The 19,505-nt window shown below is 34.5% G+C and overlaps 1 protein-coding gene across 1 annotated transcript in view; it reads right to left on the bottom strand.

Annotated features, from left to right (window-relative positions):
- LOC142340364 (uncharacterized) overlaps positions 1-19,505 on the bottom strand; it is a 269,135-nt gene that overhangs the window by 15,034 nt on the left and 234,596 nt on the right. The window contains exons 19-20 of the mRNA XM_075390938.1: positions 13,541-13,616; positions 13,057-13,307 (exon numbers count right to left, since the gene is read on the bottom strand). Of these exons, the coding sequence (XP_075247053.1) occupies positions 13,057-13,307; positions 13,541-13,616 (327 nt within the window). The remainder of the gene's footprint in view (positions 1-13,056; positions 13,308-13,540; positions 13,617-19,505) is intronic.

Here is a 19,505-nt window from a genome sequence, read left to right as displayed (position 1 = left end):
TTTGGGAGCGTCAAAACACGCGAAGACGAGGACTTAAAAATGCTAAAGAGGAAAGAAGGGGAGAAATGGAAGAGAAAAAACAGAGGACAGAGCAAACAGAAAGCAGAAAAAAGAACAGAAAAGACAGAGAGGAAAAATAAAAGAGAGAAAAGAAATTGAAGAGAAAGGGAAAAAACCAAGATATGAGAAAGGGAGAGAAAACAACCAGAAAAGAAAAAGAAAAGTAAGAAACAAAAAAGAAAAGAAAGGAAAAAAGAACAGAAAAGGAAGGGAGAAAATAAATGCTAGAAAAAGGAAAGAAACGAAAGAGAGCCAAAAAGACAGAAAAAAAGAATAAAAGATTAGAGAAAACAAGGATAGAAGAAAGAGATCAGAACGACAGAAAAAACGTCAAAAAAACAGAAAAACAGGAGCAAAATAGAAAAGGAAGAAAATCAAGAGAGATAGGCAATGGAGAAAAAGTAAAAAGACAGAAACACAGAAAAGACCGACAAACGAAAGAGAAAAGACAAAAATGTACAAATGAAAGAGAGAAAGGAAAAACAGAGAACAAAAGCAAGAGAGAACAGAAAGAAACGCGAGGAAAGAAAAAAAGACTGAGAAGCGAAGACTGAGAAGCGAAAAGAGATCGAGAGACAAAAGAAAGAAAAGAGAAAGCTAAAGACAAAAAGAAGAGAAAGGCAACAGAGGAGAGAGAAAAACAAGAAAAACAACACAGGAGAGAAGGAGAGAAACGACAGAAAGAAAAAGTAAAAAGAGGAAAGAAAATAAAAAGAAGAAAGAGTGAAAAGAAAGACAGAAGAAGGTAAAGGAAAAGACAAGCAGAAAACAAAGAAAAAAGCAAGAGAGAAGAGGAAAGAAAAAGCAACAAAAAAGAGAAAGCGAGAGGGAGAAAAGTCAAAGAAACGAAAGAGGAAAGACAAGACCAATGGAAAAAAAATAAAAATCGAGCAACGAAAAAAAACAGAAAAGAAAGAGAAGAGAAACAGTGAACAAAAAACGAAAAAAAGCACAGAGAGAGACGAAAGAGAGAAAAACACGGAAACGAAAGACCGGAAAAAAAGCCAGAGAGAAAAGAAAGAGAAAGCAACAGAAAGAAGAGAACAGGAGAGAATAAGGAAAAGGGATAGAGAAAAGAAAGAGAAAAGAAAAAGAAAAAAAGAGAAAAAGGCAGAACAGAAAAAAAAACAGAAAATAAAGAGAAAAAAAAACGAAAAGAAAGTCAGAAAAGAAGAAGACAAAATTAAGAGAAAAAGAAAAACAAAGAAAAGGAAGAGAAAAGGGAGAGAAAAAAGACGGAAGAGAGGTAGAGAGAAAAAAGACTGAGAAACGAAAGAGAAAGACAAAAGGAAAAACGAAAGAAAAGAAATCGAGAAACGCAAAAAAATAAAGACAGAAAAGAGGGAAAACAGGAAAATAAAAACAAAAACAGGGAGAGAGGCGAAATGGAGAAAAAAAGAAAAAAGAAACACAGAAGAAAAAGAACAGAAAAGAAAGAGAAAAGAAAGGGAAAGAAAAAAAGAAAGAAGTAAGAAACAAAATAGAAAAGAAAGGCAGAAAACAAAAAAAAAGAGAAAGAGGGAAGACAGAGAGAGAAAAGAAAGAAAAGAAAAACAGAAATAAAAGATAGAAAAGAAAGGAAAAAGCAGAGCAAAGAGAAAAGCAAGAGAAAAAGGCAGAAAAGAAAGAAAAGCGAGCGAAGAAAGAACATTAAAGAACGAAAAACAAACGAGAAAAGAAAGAGAAGAGAAGCGATATGGTAACAGAGCAGAAGAGAGAGAAAGACAAAAGAAAAAAGAAAGACTACCAAAAGGGAGAAAAGAGAAACCAGAAAAGACAAGAAAGAGAGAAAAGCAAGAGAAAAACGAAAAAGAAAAAGGGAAAAGAAAGGAAAAAAGAACAGAAACCAAAGACAGGAAAGAGACGCAAGAGAAAAGAAAAGTAACAGAAAAACACAGAAAACCAGGAGAAAACAAAGACAAAGGATTGAAAAAACGGAGAAAATAGAGAAAAAAAGCGAGAGAAAAGGAAAGAAAAAAACAGAACACACACACACACACACACACACACACACACACACACACACAGAGAGAGAGAGAGAAGACATAGAAACGAAGGCGAAAAGACAAAAAAGGCAAATGAAAGAAAATGGAAATCGAAAAACGAAAAGAAAAGTCAGAACAGAAAGAGAACAGAAACAGAAAACCAACCACTGAAAAAAATGCAGAGAAAAGAAAGAGAGAAAGAGAGAGGAAAGAGAGAAAAGAAAGACAAACGAAAGACAGGGAAGAAAGAAAGGCAAGGAAAGAAAGAGAAAAGAAATAAAAAAAAGGGATCAGGAGGAAAATAAAGGAAAATGATAAATAAAAGAAAGGGAAACCAAAGAGAAACGAAAGAGAGAAAAGGGAAAAAAGAAAAAATGCAGAACTTTGAAGAACAGCGAAAAAAAAGAAAAGAGGCAAAACAACGGCAGAAAAGAAGACAAAAGAAAGAGAGAAAAACAGAAAACAAATAAAGAAAAGGAAGAGAGAAAAGACAGGAGAGAAAGAGAGAGAGAGAGAGAGAGAGAGAGAGAGAGAGAGAGAGAGAGACAGAAGACAGCGAACCAAAAGAGAGAACATAACCGACTACAGTCGGGCGAATTGCTCTCAAACGACCGGCGAGCGGTTGGCTTCGTCTGTAGCTAGGCACGGTTTAGTGAGGCTAGCGTTAGCTTAATTGAAGCGGCAAGTGAGCGCAGCGGCGGGGCACCAGGGAACTGATGGGTTGGCAACAGTGTTGAGTTCAATCTCAAAGAAACGACCTTCGAACCATAAGTATAAGTCTCCAAAATAGATTCTGCAAATCGCATACTTGAAGAATAGTTAACTCTAAGAGCATTTAAAGCCCACTGGGCGCTACCTGTTTATCCTGTTGTTGAGAATGTAAATCAAATGCGTCAGGCGAAAAATTGGTCAAGCGAAAAAATTGTCCAAGCAAAAATTAGGTCACGCGAAAAGACCGAGAGGACTAATATAATGAAAATAAGAAAGAGAAAGATAAAAGGAAAAACAAGAGGAAAACTAACAAAATAGAAAAGGTGGAGAGGAACGGAAAAAAATAAAAAAAGAAGGAGAGAAGATAGAGGAAAGAAAAAAACAGAAACAAAAAACAGAGGAGAATGAGAAAAGCAAGAGAGGAAAGATCAAAAAAAAAGAAAATGCAGAAAAGAAAGTCCAGCGGTACACAAAACAAAAAAGAACGAGAAAATAACGAGAAACAAAAGAGAAAAAGAAAAGCAAATTAAGAACAGAAAGGGAAGAAAACGCGAAAAGATAGAGGAAAGAAAAAAACAGAAACAAAAAACAGAAGAGAATGAGAAAAGCAAGAGAGGAAAGAGCAAAGTAAGAAAAGGCAGAAAAGAAAGACCAGCGGGAAACAAAACGAAAGTAACGAGAAACGAAAGAGAAAAAGAAAAGCAAATTAAGAACAGCAAAGGAAGAGAACGTGAAAAGAAAAAATCAGACAACAGAAAGGGAAAAGAAACGAGAGAAAAAGAAAAAAAGAAAGCAAGACGAAAGAGAGAAAGATAAAGCAGATCAAAAAGGACAGAAAAGAAAACGAAAAGAGCGAAAGAAAAAGAAACGAGAGAAAGGACAAAAGAAAGACAGAAAAAAGAGGAAAGACAGAAAAGAAAGATAGAAAAGAAAAAGAAAAGCAAAAACAAAAAGAGGAAGTGAAAAAGAGAGATATGAATTATCGAAAAAAAGGCGAAGAAAAAAAAGAACAGAAAAGAGAAGAGAAAAGAAAGAAAAAACAAAAGAAAGAAACGAAAGAGAAAAACACAAAAGATAAGAGAAAAAAAAGACCGAAAAGAAAAAGACATAAACGAAAGACAGGGAAGAAAGAAAGGCAAGGAAAGAAAGAGAAAAGAAATAAAAAAAAGGGATCAGGAGGAAAATAAAGGAAATTGATAAATACAAGAAAGGGAATCCAAAGAGAAACGAGAGAGAAAAGGGAAAAAAGAAAGAAAAAATGCAGAACTTTGAAGAACAGCGAAAAAAAAGAAAAGAGGCAAAACAACGGCAGAAAAGAAGACAAAAGAAAGAGAGAAAAACAGAAAACAAATAAAGAAAAGGCAGAGAGTAAAGACAGGAGAGAAGAGAGAGAGAGAGAGAGAGAGAGAGAGAGAGAGAGAGAGACAGAAGACAGCGAACCAAAAGAGAACATAACCGACTACAGTCGGGCGAATTTCTCTCAAACGACCGGCGAGCGGTTGGCTTCGTCTGTAGCTAGGCACGGTTTAGTGAGGCTAGCGTTAGCTTAATTGAAGCGGCAAGTGAGCGCAGCGGCGGGGCACCAGGGAACTGATGGGTTGGCAACAGTGTTGAGTTCAATCTCAAAGAAACGACCTTCGAACCATAAGTATAAGTCTCCAAAATAGATTCTGCAAATCGCATACTTGAAGAATAGTTAACTCTAAGAGCATTTAAAGCCCACTGGGCGCTACCTGTTTATCCTGTTGTTGAGAACGTAAATCAAATGCGTCAGGCGAAAAATTGGTCAAGCGAAAAAATTGTCCAAGCAAAAATTAGGTCACGCGAAAAAAGACCGAGAGGACTAATATAATGAAAATAAGAAAGAGAAAAATAAAAGGAAAAACAAGAGGAAAACTAACAAAATAGAAAAGGTGGAAAGGAATGGAAAAAAAATAGAAAAAAGGAGAGAAGATAGAGGAAAGAAAAAAACAGAAACAAAAAACAGAAGAGAATGAGAAAAGCAAGAGAGGAAAGAGCAAAGTAAGAAAAGGCAGAAAAGAAAGACCAGCGGGAAACAAAACGAAAGTAACGAGAAACGAAAGAGAAAAAGAAAAGCAAATTAAGAACAGAAAAGGAAGAGAACGTGAAAAGAAAAAATCCGACAACAGAAAGGGAAAAGAGAAACGAGAGAAAAAGAAAAAAAAAGCAAGACGAAAGAGAGAAAGATAAAGCAGATCAAAAAAGACAGAAAAGAAAACGAAAAGAGCGAAAGAAAAAGAAACGAGAGAAAGGACAAAAGAAAGACAGAAAAAAGAGGAAAGACAGAAAAGAAAGATAGAAAAGAAAAAGAAAAGCAAAAACAAAAAGAGGAAGTGAAAAAGAGAGATATGAATTATCGAAAAAAAGGCGAAGAAAAAAAAAGAACAGAAAAGAGAAGAGAAAAGAAAGAAAAAACAAAAGAAAGAAACGAAAGAGAGAAAAACACAAAAGATAAGAGAAAAAAAAGACCGAAAAGAAAAAGACATAAACGAAAGACAGGGAAGAAAGAAAGGCAAGGAAAGAAAGAGAAAAGAAATAAAAAAAGGGATCAGGAGGAAAATAAAGGAAAATGATAAATAAAAGAAAGGGAATCCAAAGAGAAACGAAAGAGAGAAAAGGGAAAAAAGAAAGAAAAAATGCAGAACTTTGAAGAACAGCGAAAAAAAGAAAAGAGGCAAAACAACGGCAGAAAAGAAGACAAAAGAAAGAGAGAAAAACAGAAAACAAATAAAGAAAAGGAAGAGAGTAAAGACAGGAGAGAAAGAGAGAGAGAGAGAGAGAGAGAGAGAGAGAGAGAGAGAGAGAGAGACAGAAGACAGCGAACCAAAAGAGAACATAACCGACTACAGTCGGGCGAATTGCTCTCAAACGACCGGCGAGCGGTTGGCTTCGTCTGTAGCTAGGCACGGTTTAGTGAGGCTAGCGTTAGCTTAATTGAAGCGTCAAGTGAGCGCAGCGGCGGGGCACCAGGGAACTGATGGGTTGGCAACAGTGTTGAGTTCAATCTCAAAGAAACGACCTTCGAACCATAAGTATAAGTCTCCAAAATAGATTCTGCAAATCGCATACTTGAAGAATAGTTAACTCTAAGAGCATTTAAAGCCCACTGGGCGCTACCTGTTTATCCTGTTGTTGAGAACGTAAACCAAATGCGTCAGGCGAAAAATTGGTCAAGCGAAAAAATTGTCCAAGCAAAAATTAGGTCACGCGAAAAAAGACCGAGAGGACTAATATAATGAAAATAAGAAAGAGAAAAATAAAAGGAAAAACAAGAGGAAAACTAACAAAATAGAAAAGGTGGAAAGGAATGGAAAAAAAATAGAAAAAAGAAGGAGAGAAGATAGAGGAAAGAAAAAAACAGAAACAAAAAACAGAAGAGAATGAGAAAAGCAAGAGAGGAAAGAGCAAAGTAAGAAAAGGCAGAAAAGAAAGACCAGCGGGAAACAAAACGAAAGTAACGAGAAACGAAAGAGAAAAAGAAAAGCAAATTAAGAACAGAAAAGGAAGAGAACGTGAAAAGAAAAAATCAGACAACAGAAAGGGAAAAGAGAAACGAGAGAAAAAGAAAAAAAAGCAAGACGAAAGAGAGAAAGATAAAGCAGATCAAAAAAGACAGAAAAGAAAACGAAAAGAGCGAAAAAAGAAACGAGAGAAAGGACAAAAGAAAGACAGAAAAAAGAGGAAAGACAGAAAAGAAAGATAGAAAAGAAAAAGAAAAGCAAAAACAAAAAGAGGAAGTGAAAAAGAGAGATATGAATTATCGAAAAAAAGGCGAAGAAAAAAAAAGAACAGAAAAGAGAAGAGAAAAGAAAGAAAAAACAAAAGAAACGAAAGAGAGAAAAACACAAAAGATAAGAGAAAAAAAGACCGAAAAGAAAAAGACATAAACGAGACTGAAAGGAAAGATAAAAAGCAAAAAAAGAAGAACTACACAGAAGAAAGCCAGAAGAAATCGAACAGAAGAAAACAAAGAGAATGGAAAGAAAAGAAAACCAAAGCCGAAAAAATATAAGACAAAAAAGAAAGAAAAGAACGAGAAACCAAAGAGAGGAACCACAAAGAGAGACAAAAAATATGCAAAAAAAAGAACTGAAAATAAGGAGAGAAAAAAACATAGCTGACAGATTGCCAAAAAATAGCCGCAATAGCGTTGTAGATCGGCAGTCTAATATAAAAGTAAAAAAAGACAGACCAAAGAAATTAGTCGTTCCATTGAAGTGTGAGATGCTATATTTTGACTGCAAATCTGAGTTTAATTGCTGCCTCTAATAGCTAGTCTCGAATAACCGTCATTTAGAGTAACAAATTCACTTGACCTTACTCTTTGAATTAAAGTAAATAAAAGTCAATTTCAAAGTGAGGAAGTCATTTTTGAGAGTGAGGTGAGCCAAGTATCACCAAAAATTTAACCATGCGAGTGAACAAAAAAACTCAATCAACTAAAATCGAAAAATGATGTCACGCACGCAATTCACTTGAGACTGCACTATCAAATGAACAAAAAGCGCATTTGATGTGGTTGTGACGTCATATGGTCGCAAAAAAAATCTTGACGACGAAATGAAAAAAACCAAGAGAAGGCCAATATTAGCCCCAGCTATCGCTGTGCGGCTATTAAAAAGAAAGAAGGACAGTAAGGAAACAGAAAATAAAAAGAAAGAAAGAGAAAAAATGAACAACAGAAAAGAGAGAAAATGGAAGAAGATATGAAAAAAAGGCAGAAAGAAGAACAGAAAAAAGGGGGAAGGCAAAAGAAACGAAAGACAGAAACACAAAAGACAAAAAAGAACGAAAGAGAAAAAAGAAAGGCAGAAAAGAAAAAAGCACGAGAGGAAAAACGAAAGAAAGAGAAAAGAGCGAGAAATTAAAGAGATACGAAACGGTAAGAAAGAAAGGCAGAAAAGCACAGAAAAAAACAGATCCAAGAAAGACAAACAGAAAAAGATAACAGCAAGAAAAAAACGAAAGAGGAAAGAGAGAAAAGTATTGCAGAAGAAAGAATAGAAGGAAAAGATAAAAAGAAAAAGACAAACGAATAAAAAAAAGGAAAGAGACAAAAGTATAGCAGAAAAAGAACAGAAAAAATAACAAAAAGTTAATACAAAAACAATAAGAAAGAAAAGCAAATTAACAGAAAAGGAAGAGAACGTGAAAAGAAAAAAATCAAACAACAGAAAGCGAAAAGAAAGAGAAACGAGAAAAGACGAAAAAAAGCAAGAAGAAAGACAAAGGAAAAGCAGATCAAAAAGAACAGAAAAGAAAACGAAAAGAGCGAAAAAGAAACGAGAGAAAGGGACAATAGAAAGACAGAAAAAATAGGAAAGATAGAAAAGAAAAACAAAAGCAAAATCAAAAAGAGGAAGTGAAAAAGAGATGAAATATAGAAAAAAAGGCGAAGAAAAAGAACAGAAGAGAGAAGAGAAAAGAAAGAAAAAACAAAAGAAACAAACGAAAGAGAAAAACACAAAAGATAGAGAAAAGAAAGACCGAAAAGAAAAAGACATAAACGAGACTGAAAAGAAAGATAAAAAGCAAAAAAAGACGAACTACACAGAAGAAAGCCAGAAGAAATCGAACAGAAGAAAACAAAGACGAAAAAGAAAGAAAAGAACGAGAAACCAAAGAGAGGAACCACAAAGAGACAAAAAATATGCAAAAAAAGAACTGAAAATAAGGAGAGAAAAAACATAGCTGACAGATTGCCAAAAAATAGCCGCAATAGCGTTGTAGATCTGCAGTCTAAAATAACAGTAAAAAAAGACAGACCAAAGAAATTAGTCGTTCCATTAAAGTGTGAGATGTTATATTTTGATTGCAAATATGAGTGTAATTGCTGCCTCTAATAGCTAGTCTCGAATAACCGTCATTTAGAGTAATAAATTCACTTGACCTTACTCTTTGAATTAAAGTAAATAAAAGTCAATTTCAAAGTGAGGAAGTCATTTTGGAGAGTGAGGTGAACCAAGTATCACCAAAAATTTAATCATGCGAGTGAACAAAAAAACTCAATCCACTAAAAGCGAAAAATGATGTCACGCACGCAATTCACTCGAGACTGCACTATCAAATGCACAAAAAGAGCATTTGATGTCGTTGTGACGTTATATGGTCGCAAAAAAAACTCTTGACGACGAAATGAAAAAACCAAGAGAAGGCCAATATTAGCCCCAGCTATCGCTGTGCGGCTATTAAAAAGAAAGAAGGACAGTAAGGAAACGGAAAATAAAAAGAAAGAATGAGAAAAAAATGAACAACAGAAAAGAGAGAAAAGAATGGAAGAAGATAGAAAAAAGGCAGAAAGAAGAACAGAAAAAAGGGGGAAAGCAAAAGAAACGAAAGACAGAAACACAAAAGACAAAGAACGAAAAAGAAAAAAGAAAGGCAGAAAAGTAAAAAGCACGAGAGGAAAAACGAAAGAAAGAGAAAAGAGCGAGAAACTAAAGAGAAACGAAAGGGAAAGAAAGGCAGAAAAGAACAGAAAAAAAGTAGATCCAAGAAAGACAAACAGAAAAAGATAACAGCAAGAGAAAAACGAAAGAGGAAAGAGAGAAAAGTATTGCAGAAGAAAGAACAGAAGGAAAAGATAAAAAGAAAGAGACAAACGAATAAAAAAAGGAAAGAGACAAAAGTATGACAGAAAAAGAACAGAAAAAATGAGAAACGAAAGAAAAAGAAAAGCAATATAAGAAGAGAAAAAGAAGAGAACGTGAAAAAAAAATCAGACAACAGAAAGGGAAAAGAAAGAGAAACGAGAGAAAAAGACAAGAAAATGAAAGCAAGAAGAAAGAGAAAGGAAAAGCAGATCAAAAAGAACAGAAAAGAAAACGAAAAGAGCGAAAAAGAAACGAGAGAAAGGGACAAAAGAAAAACAGAAAAAAGAGGAAAGCTAGAAAAGAAAAAGAAAAGCAAAATCAAAAAGAGGAAGTCAGAAAGAGAGATGAATTATAGAAAAAAAGGCGAAGAAAAAGAACAGAAAAGAGAAGAGAAAAGAAAAAATAAAAGAAAGAAACGAAAGAGAGAAAAACACAAAATATAGAGAAAAGAAAGACCGAAAAGAAAAAGACATAAACGAGACTGAAAAGAAAGATAAAAAGCAAAAAAAGAACTACGCAGAAAAAAGGCAGAAGAAAACGAACAGAAGAAAAGAAAGAGAATGGAAAGAGGAAAGAAAGCCAAAGAAGAAAAAAACAAGACAAAAAAAGAAAAGAACGGGAAACCAAAGAGAGGAACCACAAAGAGAGACAAAAGTAATGCAAAAAAGAACTGAAAAGAAGGAGAGAAAAAAACATAGCAGGCAGATTGCAAAATAGCCGCAATAGCGCTGTAGACCTGCAGTCTAAAATAAAATTAAAAAAGACAGACCAAAGAAATTAGTCGTTTCATTGAAGAGTGAGATGTTATATTTTAATTACAAATCTGTATGTAATTGCTGCCTCTATTAGCTAGTCTCGAATAACCGTCATTTAGAGTAACACATTCACTTCACCTTACTCTTTGCATTAAAGTAAAAAAAAGTCAATTTCAAAGTGAGGAAGTCATTTTTGAGAGTGAGGTGAGCCAAGCATCACCAAAAATTTAATCATGCGAGTAAACAAAAAAACTCAATCCACTAAAAACAAAAAATGATCTCATGCAAGCAATTCACTTGAAATTGCACTATCAAATGAACAAAAAGCGCATTTGATATGGTTGTGACGTCATATGGTCGTAAAAAAAACTCTTGACGAAATGAAAAAAAACCAAGAGAAGGCCAATATTAGCCCGAGCTATCGCTGAGCGGCAATTAAAAATAAAGACGGACAGTAAGGAAACGGAAAAGAAAGAGAAAGAAAGAAAAAGAAATGAACAACAGAAAAGAGACAAAAGAAAGGAAGAAGATAGAAAAGGCAGAAAGAAGAACAGAAAAAAGGGGGAAGGAAAAAGGCACGAAATACAGAAACAAAAGACAGAAAAGAACGAAAAAGAGAAAGAAAGACAGAAAAGAAAAAAGCACGAGAGGAAAAATAAAAAAAAGAAAAGAGCGATAAACTAAAGAGATCAGAAAGAGAAAGGACGAAATGCATAAAAGAACAGAAAAAAATAGATCCAAGAAAGACAAACAGAAAAAGATAACAGCAAGAGATAAACGAAAGAGGAAAGAGAGAGAAAAGTAACGCAGAAGAAAGAATAGAAGGAAAAGATAAAAGAAAGACAAACGAATAAAAAAAAAGAAGGAAAGAGGCAAGTATGGCAGAAAAACAAAAAAATGAGAAATGAAAGAGAAAAAAAGAACGAGAACCTAAAGAGAGAAACGAAAGGAAATAACGAAAGCGAATGAAAGGAAAAAGGAAAGCAGAACAAAGAACAGAGAAGAAAGAGAGAAAAGACAGACAGAAAAGGAGCAGGAGAAACCAAAGAGAGAGAAGAGCGAGAAAAAAAGAAAGAAAGGAAAAAGAAAAGAGCGAGAAAGTAACGAGAGAAACAAAAGGGACGAACGAAAGACAAAGAATGAAAAAGTCAGAAAAAAGATCTGAAAAGAAAGAAAACACAGAGAGAGAAAGAGAGAAAAGAAAAGAAAGACGAAAGAGATAAAAGAAGACATAAAAGAAAGTCAGAAAAGAAAGAAAGAGAACAAGTGAGAGAAGGGGAGAAAAAAACACACAGAAAAACAAAAACACCAAAAAAAACAAATGAAACAAATGAAACAAGAGAAAAGAGAAAAGAAAGGCAGCAGAAAAGAACAGGAAACAAATTGAGAAAGGAAAGAGAAAAGTGAGAAACAGAAGAGATACCAAAAAAGAGAGGAAAGAGAGAAAAGAAGGAGAAAAAAGCAGCAAAGAAGAGAAAAGGAGAAAGGAAGTAACGAGAAAAACAGCAAAAAAGAACAAACAAAATAGAAAAGATCTTCCTTCGAGACTGAACAGCAACAGTAGAATCAAATTTTTGCAGCCCAACTTTTCAATTGATCTATGAAAAAACTGGCAACAAACAATTCATTTAGCTAAAATTCAGTTGTTCAGAACTTTTATGAGAATGAGATCAAGCAAATCAAAAAATCAAAAAAAAAAACAAACGAAAGATCGTTTAAGAACTTAAAAAGACATTTTAACCTTTTAAAATTCTCGGTAACAGATTGATGAGATTCTTCTAATCGGAACTTATTACGCAAAATGTTTGCGTGACCGATTTGGTTTTTTAGATGATCTTTTGCTTCACTTTTTTCAATTGTTTGATCTTAGTCTCATAAAAGGCTTGAACAAAATTGAAAAAATTGAAGCAATAGATCATTTAAAAATTCAAATCGGTCACGCAAATATTTTGCGTAATAAGTTCCGCTTAGAAGAATCATCAATCTATGTTACGGAGAATTTTAAAACGTTACACAAAAGCTTGTCACTGCGGCCTTACTACCTAGCTAACGAAAATCATTTTATACGGACAACTTTCTATCTTCGATTTCATTTCAGTAATTGACCTTTATTTAGAGAATCTTTATTCTGACAACATCTGTGATGCATCAGCACATGTCATTCAAGGACTATTTTCTTGTAATAAATACTCATGTTGTATTAGCAGTTTTTCAGTCATTGACCTATTTTTGCATCCGAAGTTATTCGGTCATTGACTCTTTTGGCACACGCAGCCTTTCGGTCATTGGCAGCTTTTCGGTCAATGGCCTATTTTACATCCACGCCTATTGAGTCATTGACCTTTATGTCAAAGATAGCTTTCGGGTCATTGACTATTTTGGCAACGGCAGCTTTTCGGCCATTGACCTTTATCAAAACGCATACAAGATGCTTTGCTGCATGTTTAAGAGGCCTTAAAACATGTGAAGATTAGGAGCTTAAACACAGTTGTATAGGTAATCGAATTACGTTTAATATATAAAAATAGATATATAGTGACAGGAGGAAAGACATGAAGCAAAAAAAAAATGTGTGCAAAAAGGAGCGAATTGGAAAAAGGAGAAACGCATGCGACGTTAATGGACAAAAGTCCCGATAAAATACGCGCCTCACCTGCTCCTTAGCTCAACTCATTGCGCTTCCGCTCCTCAATCCCCAGACCCAGGTTCAAATCTGACTGCTGTCAATCGTTTTCTCAGAAAACCATGTTTAAAGGCCGTTAAAATATCTTGAGATAGGCGCTTAAACATGGTGTTCAGTGGCTCAACCAAAAATTTGCATAAAAAGACACACACACGTTTACAATTAATTGCTTCAAACTTCGTTCGAGAGCAATTAAAAAGCTATGTCACATCCAGCTTAATGATTCATTGCCTACTAAATTCATTAACCTGAGTGAAGTATTGAGATATTAGATTGGCGCGTTTGAGCGCTAACTCTGCGGAGTGTTGTGGATCTTTGCTATATGTGAGCGAGGTTGCCATAGATGACAGTGAGGAAGAAGACGAGACGTCAGTTTGCATGAGGACATCCAGACAACTCTCGAAGCCATTGAAAGCCGCCCAGTGCATTGGGGAGAAACCATCACTGTCCAACATCAAGTCTTCTAAACACAACAGACCAAAATACATTAGCAGAGTATCTGCCCAAGTGACACCATTGACTCAATGCATACCCTTTTATATGATCACAGTCGTTATACTTATACATATTTGGATAATTAATACACTTAAAAGTTTATTATTGATATGATTGATTCCTAAGATATTCTCGATATGATGATTAGGTGTCAAGTTTGTTAGCCAGCTTCACGTGCATAATGTGCACAAAAACAAATAGAGTTGATCAAATAAATGCGTTGTCTCATTTTGCAACGTGATCGGTAGTTGATATCAACGCATATAATGGCATCAAAGTGTTTAATCTTGGCAGTTATTACCTCGTATAGGACCTGTCATAATAACAAAAACATTAACTAAATCAAAAATTGTCTTTTCTCATCTGCTTGCGTGGAGATTACATGAAGATTATATAATACATACATAAATTATATAAGAAACTTAGAAAATCAGCAAAGAACTGCTGAAAAAAACACGAACCAACAAAAAATGGCAATTGAAAGACCAACTATCACTTTCATTGGACGAAGACAAACATCATTTCATTGAAACAAGCATAATATGGACGTCAACAGACGCTTTTAATTTGTTAAAACAAATCATTGCTCAACCAGCCCAACCAGACTAAATGAAGTTCACAAACCGCCATATTAATAACACCATTAACAAGGAAATTGCAGAATGCTTCAATGAACATTTTGACTCTGCTTTCATTAGAAAACATAAACCGACAAATGTCGGAAGAATTGCTCTTGAACGACAGGCGAGGTAATTTAATTCAGGGGGCTCAGCCTAGATCAATTTTTCTTTATGGGTTGCAAAAAAGTTAACCCCGCCGGGATTTGAACCATTGACCTCCTGATCCGTAACCGCATGCACTGCCCACTGCGCCATTAGAACCACATTGTTGTTGTGCTTCAACCAATTTATATTAGCAAAAAGCTTTATTTCAAAGTGAGAGCAATAGAGATCACTCAAAAATAAAGAACGAAAGCGTGAAAAAGTCACTTGAGAAGTCAAACAATGTTCTAGAAGAAGAGTGCAAAATGGTCAAGCGAAAAATTCGCATAAAAAGACCAACACATTTACAATAATTGTGTGAACTTCGTTCAAGAGCAATTAATAATTCAGAGGTACAGACCCCAGATTCGTTGCAACCAAAAACTTAACGTGATGATATTCAGTTCTGCGCAAATACTCTCGAAGGCGAAATAAATGTTCAAAGTACTTAACAACCATTCAACGAAACAAATCAAAAACTACTCAAACTTTCTTTACCATAGACAAAATCATTTTTTTACTGTCCAGGTGTATCGTCAAGAAATGCAAATTTCCATTCATATAGAAAAAGTCCATGTTCGTCCGCATTTTAAAAGTGAAGTATGATAGACATAACAAACGACCTATTTCTATGTTGTATAAACAATTTCAAAAACAACTTATTGAGCAGCATGGTGCAGCGAATTGTGCAGTGAGCAGCATGGTTTTTAAAACAAATCGCTCGACAATTAAACAGCTTCTACTTCAGCGTATTAACGTGTTTCACGCACTCGAGGCCAAAACAGCCCGTAACTGTCTACTTTGACATTGCAAAGGATTTTGAAACAATTAAAAACAATATTATTCCGCATAAATTATGTTTTGGTTTCGATAGAGGGTTTCCAGCATTATTTGCATCCAATCTGACAGCAAGACATTAGAGAGTTGGAGTCTCCACCGATAAAAATTGCATTTCATTCTAATCCACACTGGCGCACCACAATGTTCTATTTTTACTGTTTTCATTTTCACAGTTTTTACAAACGACTTGCCAAAAGTTATATTGAATGAATGTTTTCTCTATGCTGGCGACACAAAAAGTAGGCGCTTTATGTAGAAGGGAAAAAACTGTAACAAGACACTGAACCGGCAATTTTGTGGAGCAGCCAAAACAAATTGAACTACAATTACGAAAATTTATTGATTGGGCTTTTTACTCGAAGAACGAAGCCGAATTCAACCCGTTTTTGCAACCTGAAAGACGAAGCCGAATGCAACCTGAAAAACTCATGAACGATATTGCAATTTTGTTCTTGGAAAATTTAATATGGGACTTACGCTTTGATGCATTAATAGCAAAAGGAAATCGAAAAATTCCCATCTACGAAGGTCGATACCTCGTACAACGAAAATTATAATTACATCCAACTTAGTGAAATTTTACAATTTATCGGCTCTGCTCTACTGGTCAAATTCGTGATTTCCAGAAAAACTCTTTTGAGAAAAACGGAGAAAGATTACAACGTGCCTGCCTTCAATGGATAAGTTCAAAAACTTATTATACTGATCAGGATTAAACTGATAGTTGACGAACTCTAAATATACTGCTAAATTCTTACCAACTAGTATTGGATCCTCTTGTATTATTGAAAAAATCCTGAATGGTTGCCTACCCATTTATGCTACTGATATCTGGGAAATTAGAAACTGAGATCCTAGAACCAGATTATCTGAAGAAGTCCTTCTTGAGAGGCACGTCAGTCCAAAGAGTTCTCAAAACAACTTTATCCGTGTTGTTAAGTATAATAATTCATTTTCTAAGTGGCAAGACTCTCGATTACAGCTCCCTTTCCAACACAGCAAAATTCAAGAGTTGCTTTGAACAAAGAATCACAATTTAACTTCTAAACATAGCCCGCAGATTGCCGGAATAGCTGCGAAAGACTAGACCTGCGTTTCGTAGAGATAGACCCAGAGACAAATCTACATTGAAAAAAAAATTGACACCGCTCAAAAAACTAGGCAAAAAACATTCAGCGATAAAATTAAAAAGCTTGTTAAAATTCATTCCGCAGAAGCCTCTTATTAGGGACCTTTACTGCACATATGAGTTCCTTTGGTCTTGAACAAATTCAAATTAAACTTTCAAATTAAAGTTTTAAAGTGCAAATGTCATTTTATTGAGTGAGGTAAGTCACTTATGATCAAATCTAATCACGCAAAAAACTTTTGCTAGAGAGTGAGAAATAACGTCACGCACGCAAAAGCCGTTAGTGAGATGAAGTAATTCAGAATATTTGACTTTTTCAGCTTTGCTGTGTTAACAAATGTAAAACGAAAAAGAGCGTCAGACGAAGAAACGAAAAAACATAGCATGACAAGTCCTGAAATAAAATCCAAACATTTGAAAAACAGACCTTATGTACCTGACCAAGATCAACTGAACAACCCAGCCAAAAAGACAAAATCTCAAAAGTTGAAGAACTAAAAGAATCAAACAAACTAAACAAAACAATCATTGCTAAAACTCTAGAAGCTCTTAATTGAAGGCCATGTATGACACAATTGAATATACTCATTAACTCACGCAAAAGCTTTGGAGATTAATTTGCCACAATAGTTAGATAACCTCGGGAAATATAAATGCTTCACAAAAACAGAATTAACTCACGCACAAGCTTTGGCGAATAATTTTCCACAAAAGGTAGATAAACTCGGGAAACATAACAAATGCTTGGCGAAAACAGAAGTGCAAAATTTAAAGAAAATTTCTAAAGTTCACTGGAAAAAATGTTCAAAACCAGTTTTATCTCTGGAGCTCTGTCATGTAACCCGTCTGTGCAACTTCGTGGGAAAAAGAAAAAGAGTTTCGTGGGTCAGTAAAGACCGTTAAACTGAGGAAATGACAAAAAAAAACAATTCAAAATTTATTTCAGAACAATAATTTTCAGAAAAATTGAAAATTTTTCAATTTATCATAAAAAACTGGTGGAGCTTACAACCGAACCCTGGAGGAGGTTCCTGGGACCCCGATGCAGTAAAAGATATTTCCATGTCCACTATGCAATAACCTATTATAAAACCCAACCGGAGGTTTCATGACACCAAGGGCCGAAAAACCTAAAAAAATGATGAAATTTTCAAAAAACTTGTAAAAATTAGCACAAACATTGCGTGTTTATGTTTGCAGTACCAAAACAGATAGCTCTTGAAATGGCTATAAAAAGTAATTACGTCTTGCAGAAGACCTTTATCAACTTTTACAAACCTCAATTTTAGACTGGTCCAACAAAAGAAAAATCCCAAAAACGACGAAAAATGGGAAACATTATGGGCTCAAAAACTCCTAAAAATGTCATTTTAACCTTGAATTACCGCCTTCCCAGAAGCTTCGCCACTTTATGTTCTTGAAGGACTACTAAACCCGTCTAAGGGGCTCTAATGAAAGTTGATGCCCGCTGAGCTTTGCCTGTTTATCCCGTTTTGAAAGCTCAAAAGGTGTGAAAACATCTCACAAAAATTAAAAAACATAGCAGGACAAGTCCTGAAATACAATTCAAAGAAGTGAGTGGAAAACTTAGAAGTACTCTACCTGACCAGCAGATCAAATGAACAATGCCAGTCAAAAACAAAATCATCTAAAAAATTGAGAAATTAAAACAATCAAACTAAACAAAAAATACTCATTGCTGAAATTCCAATGAGTAAGCTTACTCATAAGCTTTTACCCCTAAGGCAAAATTTGATCCCTTTAAAAATACCTATTTCAAAATTATGTTCAAAACTAATTTTTCTTTCTGAAATCGGTACAGTATTAGATCTGCAAGACCTGAAAAAAATCATTGGCCCTTGAAGATCCATTAACTTGAAAATGACCAAAAAATTTTTAAAATGAAATCACATAAAATTTTAAAGAAATGTTGCTAAAAATTGTGATATAAATATCTTTGGAACCATTTCGATGTATCTAGAGGCTATTCAGTAACCCAATTCTAAGCCTTAAAAAATTTATTGGCTCAAAGATCGATAGGCGATAGTTTTTAGTAATTTCAAATTCTGAAAAATAGAAATTCGTTCTGTTGAAAATGTTGAAAGCCATTCAATTGCCCCCAAGCAAGTAATTATTAACATGTTATCAAACACTGGATTAGGTTAACTGGCTACTGAGGCAAGAAAACTGAATAAAAGACAAATGTTTTTAAAAAAACTTTTAAAAAAATTGCAAAATCCACCAAAAAATTCTAAAATTCTAAAAGTTAAAATGTTGAAAAACAAATCCATTGAAACTAACAACCATGCAGTAACTTTTTATCAGACCGCAATAAAGGCTTTCAGGCTCTTGAGAAGACAAATGTCAAAATTTGACAAAAAACTTTAGGAAACCTTAAAAAAATGTAGATTTTATCGAAAAAATGCTAAAATTCGGGACATCAAAATGTTGAAAACCAATCCATTGTTACTAGAAACTATGCAATGCCCCATTATCAAACCATAAAGAAGATTCCCTGGCCCCTGAAGCAGTGAAAAACTCAAAAAGACAAAAATTTTCAAAAAACTTGAAAATCGCAAAAATTAGTATAATTTTGCGTGTTTGTTTGTAGTACCAAAACATATAGCTCATGAAAAGGTCAAAACAAATATTTTTTCTTGCAGAAGGCCTTCATCAACTTTTAAAAATGTCAAACTAAGACTAATCAAACAAAAAACTCACAAAATCACAAAAAAAAACATGAAATATTGCACCATTTTGAGCCCAAAATGACCTTTTAACTTAAAATTAAGGCCATACCAGCATCTGCACCACTCTAAGGACTTGAAGGACAACTAAATCCAACTTTGGGCCTCTAATGAAACTTAATGCCCACTGGTTTTTACCTTTTATCCCGTTTTGAAAGATCGAAGTCATTGAAAAATGTGTGAACACATCTTAAAACATAGCCGGCAGATTGACTTTTTGGGTTAGCTTTGTCATTTTTATGAGACACATAAGCTCTATAAGGAGAAAACCCTAATAGGGCTTTTCAAAATTAGGATCTCTTCCGTTTGTTCACCCTCAGCTTAGTGGGCGCATATTATTTGCACCCCGCAGAGGCACGTGCAATATTATTTACATAATGACTTACTATGTAATGGCACGTGCTCTGTAACTAGGGGGCGCATAACGTACTGGGGGCACAAACGGAGAAGATCCCCAAATTAATATTCGAAATCAAAAACTCAAGACTCTAATTATCAAGAATTAGGGCACATATGTTTGGCACTACTTAGATGCACACTATTGACCTTTCACAAGTAAATGTTCATAAAATTTAAATTTCCATAAGTGAGTTCAGAAGTCATTTTTTTGAGTGAGGTAAGTCATTGAAAAAGTCAATTCCAATAAGTCAGGGTAAGACGAAACAAAAATCTGTCAGACGAAGTAAAAAATATAGCAGGACAAGTCCTGACGAACAATTCAAAGA

This window comes from Convolutriloba macropyga, chromosome 5 (genome assembly GCF_964194025.1).
Source record: "Convolutriloba macropyga chromosome 5, txConMacr16.3, whole genome shotgun sequence".
Classification (NCBI taxonomy): domain Eukaryota; kingdom Metazoa; phylum Xenacoelomorpha; order Acoela; family Convolutidae; genus Convolutriloba; species Convolutriloba macropyga.
The sequence above is the reverse complement of the archived record's forward strand: the minus strand, read 5'-3'. Positions and strand labels throughout refer to the sequence as shown.